The 20,880-nt window shown below is 46.7% G+C and overlaps 1 protein-coding gene across 1 annotated transcript; it reads right to left on the bottom strand.

The window, feature by feature from the left end:
* Positions 1–932: 932 nt before the first annotated feature.
* CHP2 (calcineurin like EF-hand protein 2) lies at positions 933–3,501 on the bottom strand. The gene is made up of 7 exons (XM_039234379.1): positions 3,435–3,501; positions 2,933–3,005; positions 2,745–2,825; positions 2,499–2,629; positions 2,252–2,313; positions 1,195–1,317; positions 933–996 (listed from the first exon to the last, which is right to left on the bottom strand). The coding sequence occupies exons 1-7, from the start codon at positions 3,499–3,501 to the stop codon at positions 943–945; spliced, it is 591 nt and encodes a 196-aa protein (XP_039090310.1). The 3' UTR covers positions 933–942.
* Between the last annotated feature and the right edge of the window lie 17,379 nt (positions 3,502–20,880).

Raw genomic sequence — 20,880 nt, 5'->3', positions numbered from 1 at the left:
CATTTAGAAAGTCAGACTTCAAAAATCCCTCCATTGGGTCAACCTAACAGTAATGGACATCTCTTGTTTTGCCTGACTGGCATCATTCCCCTTCTTCTGATCATGACACTTCATTTTTCTTGAAGCAACTACTCCTTACCCCACCCTGACTCTTCAGGCTTTATTTCCTGGCTTTAGCAGTTAGCACATGACATAGGCCAGGCCAATTAGAGCACTCCGTTTCCCTGGTGTTGGGGACAAGAACCCATATAGGGCAATGACACTCTTTGTTTAGAATTACTGGAAAAGGAAATCCCTTCCCACTTGATCACTAGGCTAGTAGGGTGGAAGCCTGGAGCTGCTTGTGGCCATCCTCCCCATGAGGAAAGAGTCCTCCCCCATGAGGAAAGAGCCGTCCTGAGAATAAAGCAAACACAAAAGAAAGCTGATTGAGGAATAACTGAGTCCTGATGGCATCACAGAAGCCCTTTGAAGCTAACTGTGTCTGAAGATACTCCAGATTTTTCCAGTATTCTGAAGATACTTTCAAACTTTTAATTACATGAAGTAATTAAATGAATGAAGTCCATAAAATTCCTTTTTTACTTAAGTCACCATAAATTGGGTTTTCAGTGGCTTGCAACCACAAGATCGCTGATTCACGAATCTGAGATCAAATGAGCTAGAGTTTATTCAGTACACACTCCTCCAGCTTTCTTTCCTTGGCCCTAAATAGAGTTTAGCTTAGACACAAGAATACAGTTTACTGGGGACCTGCCTCTGCAGGGCTGAAGACAAATCCCAGGTCGAACTGGTCTGTGTAAACCAGCCAAAGGCACAAAGAGGGGTCACTTCAGGATCCGGATGCTCATTTTCTGCTCGACATCCATCTTCTCCAAGGACTGTTGGGGGGGGGGGGGGGGNAACTGGTCTGTGTAAACCAGCCAAAGGCACAAAGAGGGGTCACTTCAGGATCCGGATGCTCATTTTCTGCTCGACATCCATCTTCTCCAAGGACTGGGGGGGGGGGGGGGGGGATGGGTGGTAGTCAAGAGCCCAGTCCTCTAGGCTTTCAACCTCCTCTCCCATCCCCAAAGCCACACCCTTCCTTGGCTACCCCTCTCCTTCTGCCCATCTCCTTCCAACTGCCTTTCCCATGTCCATCTGTCCTAGGGACTCCTGACGTCAACTCCCCAGGCCTACGGGCATTCTGACCTTGGTGAACTCCAGGAAGGACACAGCCCCGTCTCCATCTTCATCCGCTTCCTGCACCGTGCGGTCGGCGATGCTCTCCAACTGCTCTTCTGTCACCTGCACCCCAACCATCAGCCGGAGGACCTGGGAGGAGCCGAGGGCACAGACATACACAAAAGGAGTCAGCCAAATCCCTCAAACCTTGCCCACATCATCCCAAATGTTACTCCCAATTTCGTAATCTCTCCCTCATCCATTTCTTCACTCCCCGCCATATCCCCCCCAGTTTCCGCTACTGCTTCTCCACTCAAACCCCCACCCATCCCTCACTATTCCACACTCACCTCAACAGTATGCCCAAACTCATGACCCAAACCCAAGCTTTATAACCCAACCTCTTCCCATCCCCCACCACAACTCCCCACTATTCCCAGTTCTTCCCATCCCCCATCACAACATCTATTCCAGAGTTTCTAAATCTCAGCACTGTTGACATTTGGGGCCAGATAACTCCTTATTGTGGGGGGAAATGAGGGCTATCCTGCATACTGAAAGATGTTTAGCAGCATTTTTTACTTCTGCCCACTAGATGCCAGTCATACTGTCCCCTCCCCCAGGTGTGACAACCAAAAATATCTCTAGATATCCTCAAGGTCACTCAGAAGGCAAGATTACCCCCCAGTTAAGAAGCACTGATCTATTGGGTCGTCTGGGTGGCTCAGTCCGGGAAGAGCGACCTACTCTTGGTTTGGGCTCAAGTCATGATCTCACGGTTTGTGAGATTAAGCCCCACGTTGAGCTCTTTCTCTCTCTCTCTCTGCCCCTCCCCCAATCACACTTGTGCACACAGACTCTAAATAAATAAACTTAAAAAAAGAATCTATTTCGAACCTCATACCCAACTGTTCCCTGTCCCATTTCCAAACTAAACCTCACCCAATCCCTGTCTCCCACTGACTACCCCAGTCACCTGCGACCACCATGGGCCAGTCATCTGTCCCACCCCCCACCCCCACAACCCTTCCCTTGGACCACCCACGCTCCACACATCACGTCTCTGGCCTTGCGTCCTTCCAACCTGTAGCATCTCGTGCCTGGAGATCTTTCCGTCCCGGTCCAGGTCATAGAGCTGAAATGCGACTGGAAGAGAATGGAGGGGGGAGAGGGTAGGTGGGTTTTCCCTGGTTCTCTTCCAGCAGAAGGTCACCCTGGAGGAGGGGTCCTCTATAGACAGGCTCGCTGTGAGAAGGAGGTGCCCGGGGCATCTCACCGGTGCAGTGTAGCTAGGGTCTCGCTTGGGGAGGAGTGGGTCCCCACAAACTCACAGCGAAGTTTGTTCATTCTGCTGTTGAGGGGTTCAGGTTCCTTGGGGTCTCGCATTCCTGGGTCCTCATCATCGACAGGTCGAAAATGAGCCAGGACCCTGACAAAGCCTGGGAAATCCAGTCGCAGATTCCTGGGGTGGGGGGGATGAAGCAGAGGCAGTGGTGGCCTGGGCCCTTCCTCTGCCTCCGTTAGCCACCCCCAACCAAGTTTTTCTCCCCATGTCCCCACCCGCAGCGAGGCCTCACCCATCAGGGAAGAAGCTGTCTATAATGCGTTCTCCCAGAGGGTTCACGGCCAGAGCCCCAATCTGCTGCAGGTCCACGCGGCTGTCGAGTAAACGGACGGGTAGGGCAAAGACCGGGGGCGGAGGGTTAAAGAGAGGAAGGGGCTCAGAGAGGCCGAGGTGGCGGGTCCGAAGGCCGGCGCCCCTCACCTCAGGTAGCCCTTCTTGTTCCTGTCCAGAGCCCGAAACCGGTGGTAGAGGCGGAGGAGACTGGCCTGCGAGACTGCGGGACGCAAGGCGGAAGGGTGACGCGCGGGCGTCGGCGACCCGCCGCCGGACCCTCCCCCGGCGGCCCCGGGCCGCGGCCGAGGAACTGGGACTCGCCGGAGGGGGCGCTCGCCGGGGACCCGGGACCGCGCGGCGGGGCTGCAGGGGGCGTGACGACGCCCGGAGCCATGTTCCCGCGCTCCGGCCGGCCGGGGCCCGAGGCGCCGAGGCCAGCCCCCTCCCTCTCCACCCCCCAGCCCTGCCGGGCTCGAGGACACCTGGCCGCCTGCCTTCGCCGGGCTGCCAAGCCCCGGGGCCGCGGACGGGCCCCAGACCTGGACGCCGGGAGCCCCGGGTGCCCGCGCTTGCGATCCGGGGCGCCCTCCGGGGCCGCCCCAGCCCCCCCGCCCCGCGTCCCCGGGTCGGAACCCGGCGCCGCGCTCACAGCCGGTCTCCTGCCGGATGCTGTCCGCGTCGGGGATGCGCGCGGCGTGCGAGCCGAGGGAGCCCATGGCTGCGCCTGCTGAGCCGTCCGGCCCCGCTCGCCTCCAGCTCGCGGGCGCGGCCGCCCCAGTGGCCCCAGGGCCGAAGGCCGCAGGCCTGGCGTGGAGCCAGGCTCCGGAACCCCCGCGTGCCTCGCCTCCCACCCGCGACCCAGGCAAACAGAGAACAATGCCCGGGGTGGCGAGGTCAGAGGGGCGGCGCGAACAACGAACGGGGCGTTTCGTCCCGAGGTGGTGAGGTCGCCGGGGCCCCGCCTGCCTCACGCCCGCCGGCTCTGCGTTCTCACGCTGCCGGACACCCGACCCAAGTCCCCCCGGGCGGGGCCCCCACTCACAGCTCCCGCGGTGAGTAAGGCTGGGGGTCCCAACCTTATCATCCGCAGGCAGAATCCACGTCCTTCTGGGAAGGGGGCGGGGAGGGGGAAGGGGTGAGAGGGAGCTGGACCCATTCGTCCCAACCCCCGAATGGCCCAGCCTGGGGCCCCTTCCCCTGGCAGGAGGGCCTGGAAGAAGAGACATTGGAGGACCCCCAAAGAAGAGTGCAGTGAGGAGGGTCGTGAGCGGTAGAGGGGAGCTGGGTTGAGTGGGAGGATCACTGAATGCAGAAGACCTGGATGGGAATCCCAGCTATGCGATTAACCCTGGACAAGCCAGTATGACTTGGTTGCGTGTGTTTTGTTCCGTCCACACAGCATAATTGTTGATGTTTAATGGAGTCGGTGCTTAAAAATCAGGAGATTTAACTGGAAATCCAGTTCCCAGCTTCTGAGAAAAGAGAAGTTTAAGAGGCCACTAGACCCCTTTACGTTGGCTGTACCTGGAGCCCAGGTCCCATGTGTAATTGGGGCATCTCAGCCTGTCCACTGGGCACAGTCCCCATCCGGCTTGGTCCACGTCCTTATGTACCTGGTGGTGCCTTTGGTGGAAGTTCCAGCCTGGAATACCTTGGACCTCTGGCCAGCCCTCAAGCACCATGGGAATCCACAGTCCAGAGACGGGGGTTACAAACATCACTGTGACCCAAGCTTAATATAATAATAATGGCAACAACAGCAACAACAAAAGCTTTCTTTTTTCTAGCACTTGCCATGTGCCAAGCACTTTGTGAAACACAGTGTACATGATTAGCTCACACTCCTCAAAGCACCTGCTAGACTGCCTGCTTCCTGCTTTTACACGGTGGAGGCTGCCGGGGGGCGGCTATGAACTATTTGTAAAGCACGTATCCTCAGTGGGGGACATATCCCCCCCAAGGGGGCAAAAAATCCTATTCTTTTTATGTATAAAACAGATCTACATATAGTGCATAAATAGATATATAGGATATCTGTGGTATTAAAATTTCATGATTGCGAAGAATAGTCCAAAAAGACTCCTTAAGTAAGGGCAGTCATGAAAAAAGGATTGAGAAATTCAGCTGTAAAGGAATGGGCACCACAGGTGTCCAGTTTTAAATCTATCATTATCCCATCTTCCCCCGTCATAATAACACATTTACACAAATTTCCAAGAAGAAAAAAATGTAAGCTATTTATTACAAGGGTTCAAGTTCATAGCCACCCTGGAGAGAGAGAAGCTGGAAAAGTAGTGAATCCCCAGTCGTAGCCTCCAGGCAGAGGCTTGGATCTGAACAGCCTTGAAAATATTGATCTAAGAAGTGCTTACTTCTCTTTCAGATACACCAGGGACGGCACAACTGTCATACGGAAGGCTTGATTCCCTTTCAGATGCCCCCCAAGGACTGAAGCGTTGGGGAAACCACACTGCTTCCTAATGAAGCCCAGCAACCACTCCTGTCCACAGCTGTGAGTAAGGATTAGGTTCTGAACCCAGGAGGGGCTGAGAGTCCCTGGGATCTGCAATAATCACCTCAGGCCAGTTGGGGATGTTGATCTTGGAAAAAGCTTCTCCAGCCTTAATCCCTGAGTCAGCTCTCCTCTAAGGTAAATTAGGCCAGAGAGTAATTAACAACTCCCACCCACACAGTATCATCACAAGCCTAGAGGAAAGCACTACACAAGGACCCATTCCTACTTCATGCACACAAGTAGGGTTTAAATCAACTTCACAGTATTCCCGGCCACATCTTTGTGAGGGAAGCATTTGAAGGGAAGATGTTGGGGCCCCTGGCTGGCTCAGTCAGTGGAGCATGTGACTCTTGATCTTGAGATTGTGAGTTTGAGCCCCACGTTGGGTGTAGAGGTTGCTTAAAAATTAAATCTTAAAAAAAAATTAAAGGGGAGAATTTCATCTGCAGAATTGTAGGGCAAAAGCAGCCATAGACCTTACTTGAGCAAATAGACCTGTCTGTGTTCTTTAAAAAAAATTTTTTTAATGTTCATTCATTTCTGAGAGAGAGACAGAGAGTACACAGGGGAGGGGCAGAGAGAGAGGGAGACACAGAATCTGAAGCAGGCTCCAGGCTCTGAGCCGTCAGCACAGAGCCCGACTTGGGGTCAGAACTCTCGAACCGTGAAGTCATGACCTGAGCCGAAGTCAGATGCTTAACCAACTGAGCCACGCAGATGCCCCAGCTGAGACCATGTTCTTGTCTTGACTGTTATTCTCTGCCCCATCCTGCTTCCTTCACTCTCTTAATAAATCACACAAACAGGAATCCCTGTCTCTGGTTCTGCTTCCTGGGAACAGGGCCCAAGACAGGAACCTTAAGGAACAGAGAAGTGAGCAGGGCAGCAGGCAGGTACGACTGGAGGAGAGAGAGACAATGGAGAGGGTACATGATGCCCTCACTGGATCCCATGCTTGCAGGCAGATGCAGGACGTGGCGTCCACAGAGGGGCAACTTCCTGCACCTCTGAGCTCAGGTTGTACGGAGCCCAGCAGGGAAGTGTGACTCAGAGCTAGGCTGAGACCACGCTCCCCCTCTCTCCCCTGAACCCCATGGCCTTCGGGCACCCCAAGGGTTGGAGGCATCTGGGGCAACACTGGCATTCCTGGACAATAGTAGGCTTCTCCTGATAGCCCCTGTGCTGCAGTCATTTCTAGCAGCTACCAGTGATGCCTCCTCCTTCGCGCGAATCCCCCAGAGTTGCTTAGGCAGAAACATATGTGGATATATATGGGGGTGCCTCCTAAGAGAAAGGAATCTGTCTGAGAAGCCTTTCCCAGCAGACTTGCCCTTAGTTCTCATTTGCTGAGTTTTTAACACAGGCCCATATAAAAACAAAAAAACAACACCACAGCCACACCCCCAGGAAAGGAATTGTGTGACCCTGGCAGCACATTGGAATCACCTGCTATTTTTTTTTTAATGTTTTATTTATTTCTAGGAGAGAGAGAGAGAGAGACAACGTGAGCAGGGGAGGGTCAGAGAGAGAGGGAGTCACAGACTGAAACAGGCTCCAGGCTCTGAGCTGGCAGTCAGCACAGAGCCCGACGCGGGGCTCGAACCCACGAACCGTGAGATCATGACCTAAGCGAAAGTCGGACGCTTAACCGACTAAGCCACCCAGGCGCCCCTCACCTGCTATTTTTTTAAATGCCAGATGCTAGGGGCCCAACCTCAGGCTATTTAAATCAGAGTCCAAGGATCTAGAGTCAGTGAAAAATTACAGCAAATCTAAAAAATAGGACTGGGTCATCTATGGGGGGTGGGGGAAAGTGGGCGTGGAGAGTGGAAGGAAAGGACAAAGGGGGTGGGCAATAGAAGGCGAGGAGAAGAGGCCACCGTGTCTCCGCCCTCCGGTGGTTTAATCGACAATTCCCCACGCAGGCTCTGTTCCTCCTACTCATTCATGTGAGCGATAGTTACTGAGCAGGCGTGTCCCTATGAGGGGGTCAGAGCCGAGAACCAAACAAACACGGTCCCAGCCTTGTGCTTTTTCACTTCCTGTTATGCCATTGATGTTCCCCCGTGTTGTGACAGGTCCTTGAAATTCATGGTGTGGGCTGCTGACCAGTACTCACGGTGTGATTATAGCACAGTTGATGCATCCACTCTCCCACTGAGGGGTATCCGGACTTGGGTCTGGAAAGCAATGCTGATATGAACAACCCTGTCGATTGTTCAGGAGCTTTTCTTGGGGAGAAGGAGCTTTTCCTGGTGCAGAAGGAGTGAAATCACTCCGTCACAGAACATGTGAATATTTAATCCGAGGAGATAGAGCCCAATTGTGCTCCAATAGACTGTGTTCCCTGGACTGCTGTATATGATTTTATGCTTTCATCCCCAATGTATAAGTGGCCCATATATTTATAATCCAAATGCTCAGGATTTGTGGAATGGCATTAAATAAGTAAAGAAAAGGAGTATTAGTGTCAGGATCAGAGGACTCTCATAGAAACATAGAATAGGCAGCTACCCAGCTCCCTCTGGAGGCAGACCATTCTCCACCCCTGCCTTCCTCTTTCTGGGTATTCCTCTCTCTCCCTTTGCAGATGAGCATCCTCTAAAAGGCTCCCGGTGCCTGTCTACTCCATAATTTAGACTTGCCCTTGACTTTGTGTTCCACAGCACCAGCTCTGGCCTGGATCTCACAGTATCTCATAGTTCCACTGCTTCCCAAACTCTCCTTCCATCAGTTCAGATTTTCAGGAGAATAGATCTACTTGGCTTAGCTGGAGTCAGGCATCCATGCCTGGTCCACTCTGAGGCCAAGGAGTCTTGGTCACTTTGCAGCAAACCTGACTCCCTAGGTCCACACCTGTTGTGGGGACTCTAAGGGCTATTCCAAAGTAAAAATTACAGGTGAGGCACGCATCCCCAAAGGGTTTTCCATGCCTTCCTTTGCTCTCCCTCAACGAGAAGAGGCCACAGCAGATGTACATGGCCAGTTGGCCTCAGGCAGATAAACTAGCAAGTTCTCCCTTGGCATTGGAAGGCATGAAGCAAAGGATTTAGCATACTGTCCCATCCTACCATGTAATTCTGACATGATAAGAATTAAGGCAAACAGACACTCTCATCCAGGACAATAGACTGCTCTTAAGCTGGAAGTTGAGTTCTTAAGTCAATATGCAATTCAAAAAGCAAGTGCAGGGAAAGCTATCCATTACCACAAACGCAATATATGTGGTTTTATGTCTACAAACTTGCATGGTAATCCATACATCTAACTGAATAATGTCTGTCAGATAATGAGATAATGAAAGAAAAATCACTGTATCCCCTTTGACGGGTAATCTTCCTCATCTCCTGACAACAGAATTTAAACTATTAGTTTTCCTCATTTCTGGGTATATAATTGGATTCAAATAAGTTAAAACATAGGTTTGATGCAAGCAATGGGTCAAAATCTAAACACTTATACACATCTCCATTCTCATGGAAAACTCAAGAAAACTACATAAGCCAGGCAGTTTGCATGCTTCAGGCCTTGAGATACTAGGTAATGATGTGAAATCATCACAATTGGCAAGACTTTTAAAAACTAAGCATCCAACTTAACTGTAGTCTTATGAAGACAAATGCCACTTAAAACTACACTCAGATACCGTTTTTCATTTTTGAGTTTGGAAAAAACCCAAAAGCTGGGTAAACATTGCTGAGGCTATAGGGAGACTCTCTATCAGCATTACAAATGTGTACACCCATGGCCCAGCAATTCACCTTCTAAGAATTCACGTTACAGAGACAGTGGGGCACTTGTAAAATGGCATGGGCAAGGTTATTGGATGCAGCAGTTTTTTCCAGAAAAACCCTGGAAACCACCCAAGTGTCCATCAGGTTAAATAAAGTACCAAGCTATGAAACACAGGGAAGCTATTAAGAAAGAAGAAGAAGAAGAAGAAGACGACGACGACGACGACTTCCTATAAAGTGATGTGGAGAGATGACCCAGCTAGATCAGATGAGAAAAGCAAAGTGCAATACAGTGTGTATCACTGTGAACAAACATGCTATCTTTCCTGTAATAAGTTGGAGAATACAAAATAAATATATGTACGCATATGCATTCATATTTGCATAAATAAACCTTGAAGATACCTAAGAAACCAACACAAGTGGTTACCTGGAAGGTGGGAGGGCACAGTGCAACTTGAGTGGGTGGGTCACAGCAGGTGAAGGGGGACTTGTCACTTTATACTTTTTTTTTCTTTTTTTTTACTTTATACTTTTTCATCTGGTTAGGTTTGGGGGATTAAATTATATTTATTTATTTATGTTTAAAGCTTATTTATTTGTTTTGAGAGAGAGAGAGAGAGAAAGAGAGCACAAGCAAAGTTTATTTATTTTGAGAGAGAGAGAAAGAGAGCAGGTGAGGGGCAGAGAAAGGGAGAGAGAGTCCCAAGCAGTCCCCACACTGTCATCATGCAGCCTAACTCGGGGCTCAAACCCACGAACCATGAGATCATAATCTGAGCTGAAACCAGGAGTCAGACTCTTAATCGACTGAGCCACTCAGGCACCCCTAATTTTATTTATTTTTTAAGTAATCTCTATACCCAATGTGGAGCTTGAACTCATAACCCCGAGATCCAGAGTCACACACTCCACCAACTGAGCCAGCCAGGTGCCCCTCATCTGGTTAGGTTTTAGACCATGTGAATGTATTCCCTATTCAAAAACTGAATTATAAAACTTGTTTAGTTCAACGTAAAAAGAAATAGAGTCTAGCATCCAGAATGTAAAGTCAAACCTCTGCAGTCTGAGAGCAGAAAGTATTTTATTAACAAAATCTGATTTTAAAAGTATATTTCATCCCTAATGCTTTTCATCTATGACTATCTATATATGGGTATCATATCAAAATAATTATGTTGAATAAAAGGAGCCAGACTCCTCTCCCCACAAAAAGGTGCGTCTTGGCTGATGCCACTTCCATGAAACTCCACAACATGCAAACTAATCTATAGTGACAGAAAGCAGCTCGGGGGTTGCTGGGGTGTGGAGGAGCAGGAAGTGTGGGAAGAAGCAATTACAAAGGGACACTAGGAAGCTTTTGTGTATGATGGGTATGTTCACTATGTTGATTGCATGATGGTTTTATAGGCATATACATATGTCAAAACATATTAAATTGTGCACTTTTTTTAATATGTGCAGCTCATGGTTGATCACACCTCAACAAAGCATTTTTTAAAGTTAATGTCACCATGTCCTCAATTTTTTAAATGATTTTTAAAATGTTTATTTATTTTTGAGAGACTGAGCATGAGCAGGGGAGGGGCAGAGAGAGAGGGAGACACAGAATCTGAAGCAGGCTGTTGTCAGCACAGAGCCCAACACAGGGCTCGAACCCACAAACCTGTGAGATCATGACCTGAGCCTAAGTCAGATGTTTAACTGACTGAGCCATATAGTCACTCCTCCTCAGTTTAAAAAAAAAAATGTTATGGGGCGCCTGGGTGGCTTAGTCCGTTAAGCGTCCGATTTTCGCTTAGGTCATGATCTCGCGGTTCGTGGGTTCGAGCCCCGCGTCGGGCTCTGTGCTGACTGCCAGCTCAGAGCCTGGAGCCTGTTTCAGAGTCTGTGTCTCCCTCTCTCTCTGACCCTCCCCTGCTCATGCTGTCTCTCTCTCTCTCTCCTAGAAATTAAAAAAAAAAAAGTTAGTTATTTTTGAGAGACAAAGGGAAAGCAAGTGGGGAAGGGGCAGAGAGAGGGAGACAGAGGATCCCAAGTAGGTTCTGCGCAGACAGCAGAGAATCCACAAACTGCGAGATCATGACCTGAGCCACATTCAGACATTTGTCCAACTGAGCCACCCAGGTGCTCCACTATTTCCTCAATTTTTAATTTCAATTTGTTATATTCTATAACAAATATGTTTCTAATTTAGGGTGGGAATTATGTATGTAAGTTATCAATAATTTTACATACATTTGAGGGTGCATGTTCAAAAACTTTCTGGCTGATGGGGCGCCTGGGTGGCTTAGTCGGTTAAGCGTCCGACTTTCGCTTAGGTCATGATCTCGCGGTTCGTGGGTTCGAGCCCCGCGTCAGGCTCTGTGCTGACTGCCAGCTCAGAGCCTGGAGCCTGTTTCAGATTCTGTGCCTCCCTCTCTCTCTGACCCTCCCCTGCTCACGCTGTTTCTCTCTCCTAGAAATAAATAAATAAAACAAAAAAAATTTTTAAAAAAAACAAAAAACAAAAACTTTCTGGCTGAGAGAGGCAAGTGCGTGGGAAAGATTGGTTGAAGCCGGTGCAAAAGCCACATATTTAACTGCTGCACTCTACTGCCCCCTGCTGTAAGTAGATTTCATAAGCACCCTTACTTTCATGCTCAAGATTTTTTCTTCTCTCTTTTTTTTACGTTTCTTTCTTTCTTTTGAGAGAGAGAGAGAGCGGGGCAGGGGCAGAAAGGGAGGGAGAGAGAACCCCAACCAGGCTCCATGCTATCAGTGCAGAGCCCAATGCAGAACTCCAGCTCACGAACTGTGAGAGCAAGACCTAAGCAGAAACCAAAAGTGGGTTGCCTAACTGACTGAGCCACACAGGTGCCCCTCAAGCTCAGGATTTTAATGATGAGGAAGGATGACTCCAGGGGCAAAGGACTTGTATCCACCTGGAAACAACTCTTCTAAACCACACACGTGCACACGCACCACACTCACACACACATGCATTCATACATACACATACATGCACACCTATAACACACACATGTGCACACACTTACACACACCCATACACACACAAACACAGCAGGAAGCAGCTGTAGATCTTTTTACCACCACATCTGTCTCAACGGAGACCAGAAGAACTATTCAAAGCCATCAGTGAGAAAAAAACAAAAGCAAAGTGATGAGGCCTAAAGTCAACTTCAAAACCTTTTCACAGGGAGAACGTGGGTGGAAAGGGGTCTTGGACTCTCCTACAGGCCGCCATTCCCCTTCATCCTTTCTCAGGGTAACGGAAAGACTTAAAACCAAGCCTTTTGTCAGGTAGTAGACAAGAACACTTAACTCTAAGAACTGTCCTGGCCATAGTCCAAGAACTCCTTACCAGTGAGCTCTTAAGAGAAGCCCACGCTCAGGTAAGGACCTGACAGGTGCTTCTTCGCGGTTGTTTCCAAAGACTTCCAAGATGGGTGAGCCCGCTGCTTCTGTCTAGGTTTTGGTTTGGGGGGAAATTAACATTTTTCCCCCAATGTTCTTATATTTTGTGAAGAAAATGAAACAAAACTACTATGTGTGAGACCCATCACACTTTGACGAGAAGGGCACACTGATCCGTAGGTCTGCTTCTCTGCTTGTTTTTAACCTTTTACAGAAGTATAACCAGCCACGTCCTGGTAAACTTTCAACAACCGGCTTTCCAAATGAGGTTCTGAAGTGCACATTGGTTGATTTGTAATTTACGTTAACAACAAGGAAGTGAAAAGTAACACAGCAAAGACATGTTTTGGAACTTCATTCATTCTTCCATGATGTGAACACCATCTTTCCTGAACCAGATCATAGGTTTCCAAGACTAGACGAGTATCTCCTGGATTTCTTGTATGGCATTCCCAGACACAAAGCACTTTTAAATGTAACCTGCATTATTAGCATTCGCCTCACCTTCTTCAAGCCAGGCAATCAACAACATAATCAATCAAGCCTTGCTCTGCAGCATCTGCTGACTTCCATGGTGTAAATTCTGCCACTATGGCCCATTTCAAGCTCCTGATGCGATGTCACCCAGCGTGGAGTCGGAATGCAGTGTGCAGGAGCAGTCATTACATGGGTCTTGCATCATGCAGATACCATGGATGTGAACATCTCAAGAACAGAGAGAACAGTAAAGTCATTAGGAAGTGATGAGTTTTCAGTCTTTATTACATCTGTCTTAAATATAATGTATTTAATTGTAGGTTTATACAATTCAATTTTTGACAATGGTTGTGATGAACTGGCAGCTCACAAAATTTGGGGAGATGTAACAACGAGCTCTCATGAACCACTCCAGCGCACGCATGAAATATACAGGAAGGAGTGCACTACAGGGGCACCTGGGTGGCTCAGGAGGTTAAGTGTGGGACTTTGCTTCAGGTCATGATCTCCTGGCTGGGGAATTTGAGCCCCGCGTCAGGCTCTGTGCTGCCAGCTCAGAGCCTGGAGCCTTTTTCAGATTCTCTCTCCCTCTTTCTCTGCCCCTCCCTCACTGTGCTCTGTCTCTCTCTCAAAAATTAAGAAACATGAAAAAAAAATGGGTGCCCTGCAATCAGCCACCCATATCGAGAAACGCAGCATGACCAGATCCCCTCAAGCGGAACTCAAGGTTCCTGGCTGTCACTAGCCTCTTTTCCTCAGCTCCTTGGTGGGTAACCAGTCCTCTGACTTCAACCGCACGGCTTACTGTGCCTGCTTTTGCAGGTCCCATAAATGGAATCACAAACCTACAGTCTGAAGTGCTACCGATAGAGGCCTCTCGTGAGGCAAAGACGGAAGGCTCCGACAGAATGTTCCTTCCAAACCCGGCCCTGAGAGCTTACTTGCCTCTCTCCGCTGTAAACGGTGGGGTTGCTCATGACCCAGGGTGGGAGGAGATAGACAAATAACCAAGCACTCTATTTGAGCGTGGGTGAGTCCCCAGAGGAGATCTGGGGCCACAAGTTTCCCAGGGGAAATAGGGGTACCAAGTTTGCGCAGAGGAATCCCAGCGGGGGCTTTAACCTCAAACCCTGGTGTGGTCTGACAGTTAGCTAGCTGGGCGATGAGCAATGAGGACTCCTTCTGTCCAGATCATAACAGGCGCGGCTGTCCCCGTGGCTCCTTGATCCAGACAAGGTGAACCCCCTGAAAAACACATCAAGGAAAGCATAGAGGGAAGGAAGCACAACACAGAGGTTACGTTCTGGGACTCAGGAGTCCAGCAGAGCTAGGTTTCAATCACTGCCCCTTCATTTACTAGCTTTGTAAATGTGGGCAAATTCCTTAACTTCTCTGAAACTTTGCTCATCTGTAGAATGGAAAGAAGAAGACTCTCTCACCAGTTGGTTAACAGATTAAGTAAGTTCATATATGCAAAGCAAGAAGTCATCTGTATTGTTATTTTTATTCTCAAGGGATGAGGGGAGGACTTCTGTTTTGCTGAAATATTAAGGGCAGAACTAACAGAATATGGAAACCTGGGGATTAACACTGGTCTACATAGTATACAAACAGCTACTTTGCTTGGGCAAGGACTTATATGCGTATGAATGTGTACACACCTCACATATGTACATTGACTTTTTCATAAATAGAATAGACAAACCATTTGGGAGGAGCAGCTTTTCTTTTCCTTTTTGCCACTTTTACACCTTTATTAGTATAATATACAAATATACACACTTTAGTATACCATAGACTCTTTGTCAACAAACCAATACATTGCATTCTATATTTCTATCCATGCTTGTATAAAATAATTTACATATACACACACACAAGGTTTTACGAAAATAGGTTCCTATAATGCTCTTTTCTGTATCTTGCTATTTTTAACATAACATAAAAGTCTTCCCAAATTAACAAATATATTCTATTATTTTTGGTGGCTGCATATTACCCTAATGGGTGGATGTTCTGTAATCAGGTCAACCATTTCTCAAAAGGTACATACTTTGTTTCTACTCATCTGCACAAAGCACAATGCTGCAATAAATACCCTTATACCTCTACCATTAGAAACCTTTTAAACTATGTCTCTATATATTTTTTATATAAAATATTTTATTTTGGGGGCACCTGCGTGGCTCAGTTAAGCGTCTGACTTCAGCTCAGGTCATGATCTTACAGTTCATGAATTAAAGCCCCACATCGGGCTCTGTGCTATCAGCATGGACCCTGCTTGGGATCCTCTGTCCCCCTCTCTTTCTGCCCCTCCCCTGTTCATTTTCTCTCTCTCTCTCTCTCTCTCTCTCTCTCTCAAAATAAATAATTAAACTTTGAAAAATATTTTATTTTTATGGGAAAGATCCCCCGGAGAGGGTTTTCCAGGCCAAGGGGACTATGCATTTTTTCATCTTTTATTAAAAAAACTTTTTTAGATATTTATTTATTTTTGATAGGGAGAGAGACAGAGCATGAGTGGGAGAGGGTCAGAGAGAGAAGGAGACACAGAATCCGAAGCAGGCTCCAGGCTCTGAACTGTCAGCACAGAACCCCACGAGGGGCTTGAACCCACGAACCATGAGATGATGACCTGAACTGAAGTCAGATGCTCAACAGACTGAATCACCCAGGCACCCCTGCATTTTTTATTCTAAATAGTTTTCAGATTGCATTCACAAAAGTCTGAAACAACTTCCATTTCCTCCAGCCCCATATAAGAGTATGCTTGTCCCGAGATCCCTGGCAGCAATAGGATTAGCCTTCTTATTTTTCTTTGTTTAGGCTTTTTACGTCTTTTTATTATGGGCATTTTGAAACATCTTGAAAACAAATACAATAGTATAGTGAGCCCCCAAATACTCACAGCCCAGCTTTGGCAGTTATCAACATTTTGCCATTACTTAGCCTTCTTTTAAATTTTTGCAAATTTATGGGCATAAAGTGATATATGTGTTACTTTTTAAAAATCCCATTTTTGCATTTCTCTGACTGCTCATGATTTTGAGCACATTTTCACATGTTTGGAGTTGATCTTATGTGAATTCCTATTCATAGTCTTTGCATAATTTTTGGTTGTTTGTCTTTTTCTTGCCAATTTATAGGAGCAGTTTGTAGTATAGATGTTAATCCTGGTTTGTCTTCCGTCTTGCCAATATTTTTCTAATCTGCTGTTTGTTTATGGTATCTTTTGTCTTTCTAAAGTTTATCTTTTTTATATATTTTAAATATATCTGTTTTTTTTTCTTTTATAGTTCCATATTTTCTTTACTGCATAAGGAAATTCCCTCTACAACCAGCAGCACCAAATGTAAGCTAGTACAACCACTTTGAAAAATTGCTCAGCAAAATCTACTGAAGCTGAACATGCATGCATCCCTATGATCTAGCAGGTCTGCTCTTAAGTAAATAGCTGACAGAAACGCGCAGATACGGTCACTAAGAGATAAGTGCAGGAACATTCATAGCACTGCATAATAGCCAAAAACTGGTAGGAAAAACATCTAATGCCCATCAAGGGCAATTACCAGTAATTCATATAATTACTATTCATATAATAGTAATAGCAGTAATTACCATAATAGTAATTGTGGCAATTTGTGCAATGTAATACAATGCATTTTTTAATTGAAAAAAGAGCCAGCCATAGAGGAGAACATACTGTATGATTCCATTTGTATAAATATCAAAAATCAGCACAACTAATTTATGGTGTTGTAACTCAGGATAGAGGTTACTCTTAGAATGTGTCACAAGCAACCTTGTGGGGTTCCTGGTCATGTTCTGTTTCTTGGTCTGTGTACTGGTTAAATAGATGTGTTCACCGTGTAACCTATGATTTGTATACTTTCTGTAAATTTCATATATTTTAATAAGAAATCGAGAAGATCCACTCGAAAGCCTGCACACATGGGTATTTATATCAGCTTTATTCGAAACTACAGAGATTCGGAAGTAATCAAGATGTCCTTCCATAGGTAAATGGATAAATAAACTGTGTTACATCCAGACAAAAGAATACTATTCATTGCTAAAAAGAAAGACGCTATCAAGCCACGAAAAGACATGGCAGGGGCGCCTGGGTGGCTCAGTCGGTTAAGCGTCTGACTTCGGCTCAGGTCATGATCTCACGGTTTGTGGGTTCGAGCCCCACGTTGGGCTCTGTGCTGACAGCTCAGAGCCTGGAGCCTGCTTCAGATTCCGTGTCTCCCTCTCTCTCTGACCCTCCCCTTCTCATGCTGTCTCTCCCAGAAATAAATAAAACATTAAAAAAAAAAAAAAGACATGGCAGAGCCTTAGAGGCATACCATACTAGTAGGAAAAGAAGCCCATCTGAAAAGGCTGCCTACTCTGTTATGATTCCAACTACTATATGACATTGTGGAAAAGGCAAAACCATGGAGACAGCAAAAAGATGAGTGGTTCCCAGGGATTGGAGAGGAGGGAGGGATGCGCAGGCAGAGCACAGAGGATTTTGAGGGCAGTGAAAATGCCTTGTATCATATTCTAATGGTGGATACGTATCATTATACATTTGTCCAAACTCATACAATGTACAACTCAAGAGTGGACCCTGACGTAAACCGTAGACCTTGGGTGTCAATGATGTGTCCACGGAGGTCCATCAGTTGTAACAAAGTGGGAGATGTTGATAATAGGGGTAGCTTATGAATGTGTGGGGGCAGGGAATATATAGGAAATCTCTGGCCTTTCCACTCGGTTTTGCTGTAAATTTAAAACCGCTATAAAGGGGCGCCTGGGTGGCTTAGTCGGTTAAGCGTCCGACTTTCACTTGGGTCATGATCTCACGGTTCGTGGGTTCCAGCCCCGCGTCGGGCTCTGTGCTGACAGCCACCTCAGAGCCTGGAGCCTGTTTCAGTCTGTGACTCCCTCTCTCTCTGACCCTCCTCTGCTCACGCTGTCTCTCTCTCTCTCTCCTAGAAATAAATAAAACATTAAAAAATAAATAAATAAAACCGCTATAAAAAATAAAATCTATCTTAAAAAAAAGAGAAAGGTAACAGATGGTAGCTACATTTGTGGTGAGCATAGCATAATGTAAGGAGCTGTTGAATCACTGTGTGGTACACCTAAAACTAATGTAACATTGTGTGTGGGCCATACTTCAATTTTTAAAAAGGCAAATACAAGAGGCAGAAAAAGGGAGAGAGTAAAAAAGAATGAGGGGGAAAAGAGAGAAAGAGACATAAAGATTTACTTGCTTCTTGATAATTATGCTGAGGCACTTCATAAATTTTCCACTGAATTAAAATATCATCTTTGTCGTTTATTAAACTCTCACTTACAATGATATATATTTATGGGTTCTCTATTTGATCCAACCCATATATGTATCTACTTGTCAATTCCCATGCTAAAATTATATTGATATTATAGTTTAACAGTATCTTCTGATATCTGGTAACATAAGCCCCCTTCCCATCACTCTTCATTTTCACACTTTTCTCAACTATTCTCAAGCATTTATTCTTGCATATCATCTTTATGTTAGGCAAGGTTTTTAAAGCCCCGAGTTAATAGAATTTCATTATACTTATAACTAATTAGGAGAAAATTGACATTTTAATTACATGAAATCTTCCTACACAGGGTCACAGCTTTCCATTTGTTCACATTTTGTTTTATATCCTTCATAAGACTTTATCATTTTCTTCATACAGGCCCTGTGCCTTTATAGTTAAATTTATTCCTAAGCATTTTCTTTTTATTGCTATTGTGGTAGGAATATTTTTCCTGTCACTATTTCTGTTTTCTCCACTCTTTTGCTAGAATGGAGAAAGGCTATTGGCTTATGTCTATTTGTCTAGGAGCAGAGCATTTAAGAGCACAAATTGAGGTATGGAGAAGAAACATAACTTCACTTCTGTTTAACACATAACTCCATTTAACATTTTATTTTAAGCTCTCTTTGTGCCAGGGGGAAGAAATTCAGCTCTGTCTGGTTTCTCCTAGCTTTTCTCCAGGGTGGGGTTAAGTTCCATCGAGTTTGCATAATGCCAGGAGGCAAGGGGACACTGAGTCCTTGATATCATCCGTCCCACCTGGCATCTCTTGAGATGCCATTGGGTCCTGTCTCTCATGCTTACTGGTTTCTGCTGCAATTGTTCCTCTTTGTTTCTGAGCAGTCTTCCCCCCGCCCCCACTTTTCTCTCTCCTTCCCCTCTCTCCCACTCCCCCTCAGATATCTGGAAATATTCCCCCACCTCCACATCACACTAGACAGTGGGAACCTCCCTAACCATCCCCCACCCCCGCTGCCCAGACACAGGATAGAGCGTCTCCACTCTGAAGCCAGACACAAATCCCCTCTGCCCTTGATCCCACAAAGCTTCATGGGGTCATGTCTTTGGCTGAGGAAGGTGCCGTATCTTACTCTCTGAGCCCGGGGAGGGAGGAAGCGGGGAGAATTTTCCACTTTTCCATCCTCCTCATTTATTCTCTTAGGGCTAGGTTCCTGCCCTATTCAAGCACTCAAAACCTAAAAGATGCTTCCTTTTCTTTCTTTCTGTTCCTCATCCTTTCTCTAAGGCAATAAATTCAGAGCAACCTCGCCTGAATAGAAGGGCTATCAGGGAAAATGAAGCTCTGGAGGGGAAAACATTGTTAATATTTCAGCATAGTAGCCCACTAAAACATATAGGCATGTTAATGGAGATGCTCTGTTTCTAAGTGGAACCATGAATGAATTTTTTCTTATTTCTGTTTCTCCGAATCTTATACAGTTTCTACAATGTGTGATATTCATATCATCACACACACACAAAAATGATTTATGTGAGTTCATTTGCAGGTTGCCTATGCAAATCAAGTTGATTTGCATGAGAAATGACTATGAATCCAATCATAATTGACAGACGCAATGTACATTCCAAGGAAATGTACAGTTGTACGAAACATAAAGCATAAAGGAGGGTTCATTCACACCCTCAGTAGCTTGGGTTGGTTTCTACAGTGACAAGCAATCACTTGTGCTATGAATTTAGGACCATCTTGCCAATTGGGAGCCTTGGAACAGCTAAGCGTGAAGGGGTCACCAAGCAAACCAAAGATTTTATGATGCACGCATTTCTAATGGAGTCCTTTCGCCACGAGGCAGTCGGGTTTTCTAAGGCTACATTTGATGAAAACGTGATTAGAGGGTGCCTTAGATCAGGTAGGTTCTTAAAAACAGAGCCTGAGGCAGGGATTCTTGCTCAGCGATGGGATGAACTCTTCGAGAGAAGTGGGGGGAGTGAAGCGTGAGAAACTCCTCAGCATAAGTTGTACCAGAGGTTGTACCTTAAGGCAAAGGGGCCCGTCTTTTGTTCCCCTGTCAGTCAGTCACAGCAGGAGGGCATGGGATACTCCAGGCAGCCAAAGGCAATTTTGTGGAGAAGCAGGCAGGCACCTGTGACCTCAGCAGCCCGTTCTTGGAGCAGCAGAAGGATGGGGTTCCAACCAAGCATGATTTAGTTGGGGTTACTTGGGCAGGCCTAGGTAATTGTGAGCTGATTACAGTATAGGTCGGGGCTGTGTGCGGTAGCAGGTGACACTGGAGACACCAATGTTGGTGGCATCTTTGGGGTGTAGAGGAAGGCTATGGGCCAGCAAACTAAAGAACTCTTCGGTGACTGTGTGGGCCGTGACCAAGAAGGCCAGGGATGATAGAGAGGAGGAGGCAGAGAGAGAGGCAGAGCCTAGCTGTCTGATCTTCAGATTGGCAGTGATTTTTACACAAGGAAGAAGGAGAAATGCATGAGCCCAAATGGACCCCTGCAGGCCCCGCCTAACCAAGTCGGGAAGTCTGCCTACTACAGCAGGGACCGTAACTAGCCCTAACCCTAACCACCACAGCAAGGGGGCTCTGATGCTGTCCTGTCTGATAGCCAAGGCGTGAGGGCGTGGAAGTG

Source organism: Hyaena hyaena, unplaced genomic scaffold, assembly GCF_003009895.1.
Source record: "Hyaena hyaena isolate Hyena2069 unplaced genomic scaffold, ASM300989v1 scaffold_88, whole genome shotgun sequence".
Taxonomy (NCBI): Eukaryota; Metazoa; Chordata; class Mammalia; order Carnivora; family Hyaenidae; genus Hyaena; species Hyaena hyaena.
The sequence above is the reverse complement of the archived record's forward strand: the minus strand, read 5'-3'. Positions and strand labels throughout refer to the sequence as shown.

Excerpts from the sequence above, each read along its gene's own strand:
- CHP2 (XM_039234379.1), bottom strand. The coding sequence starts at position 3,501 with ATGGGCTCCCTCGGCTCGCACGCCGCGCGCATCCCCGACGCGGACAGC. Across the intron at positions 1,318-2,251 it reads CCAGGCACGAGATGCTACAG|GTCCTCCGGCTGATGGTTGG; the intron begins GTTGGAAGGACG and ends GGCTCCTCCCAG. Across the intron at positions 997-1,194 it reads CCTTCCTGGAGTTCACCAAG|TCCTTGGAGAAGATGGATGT; the intron begins GTCAGAATGCCC and ends CCCCCCCCCCAG.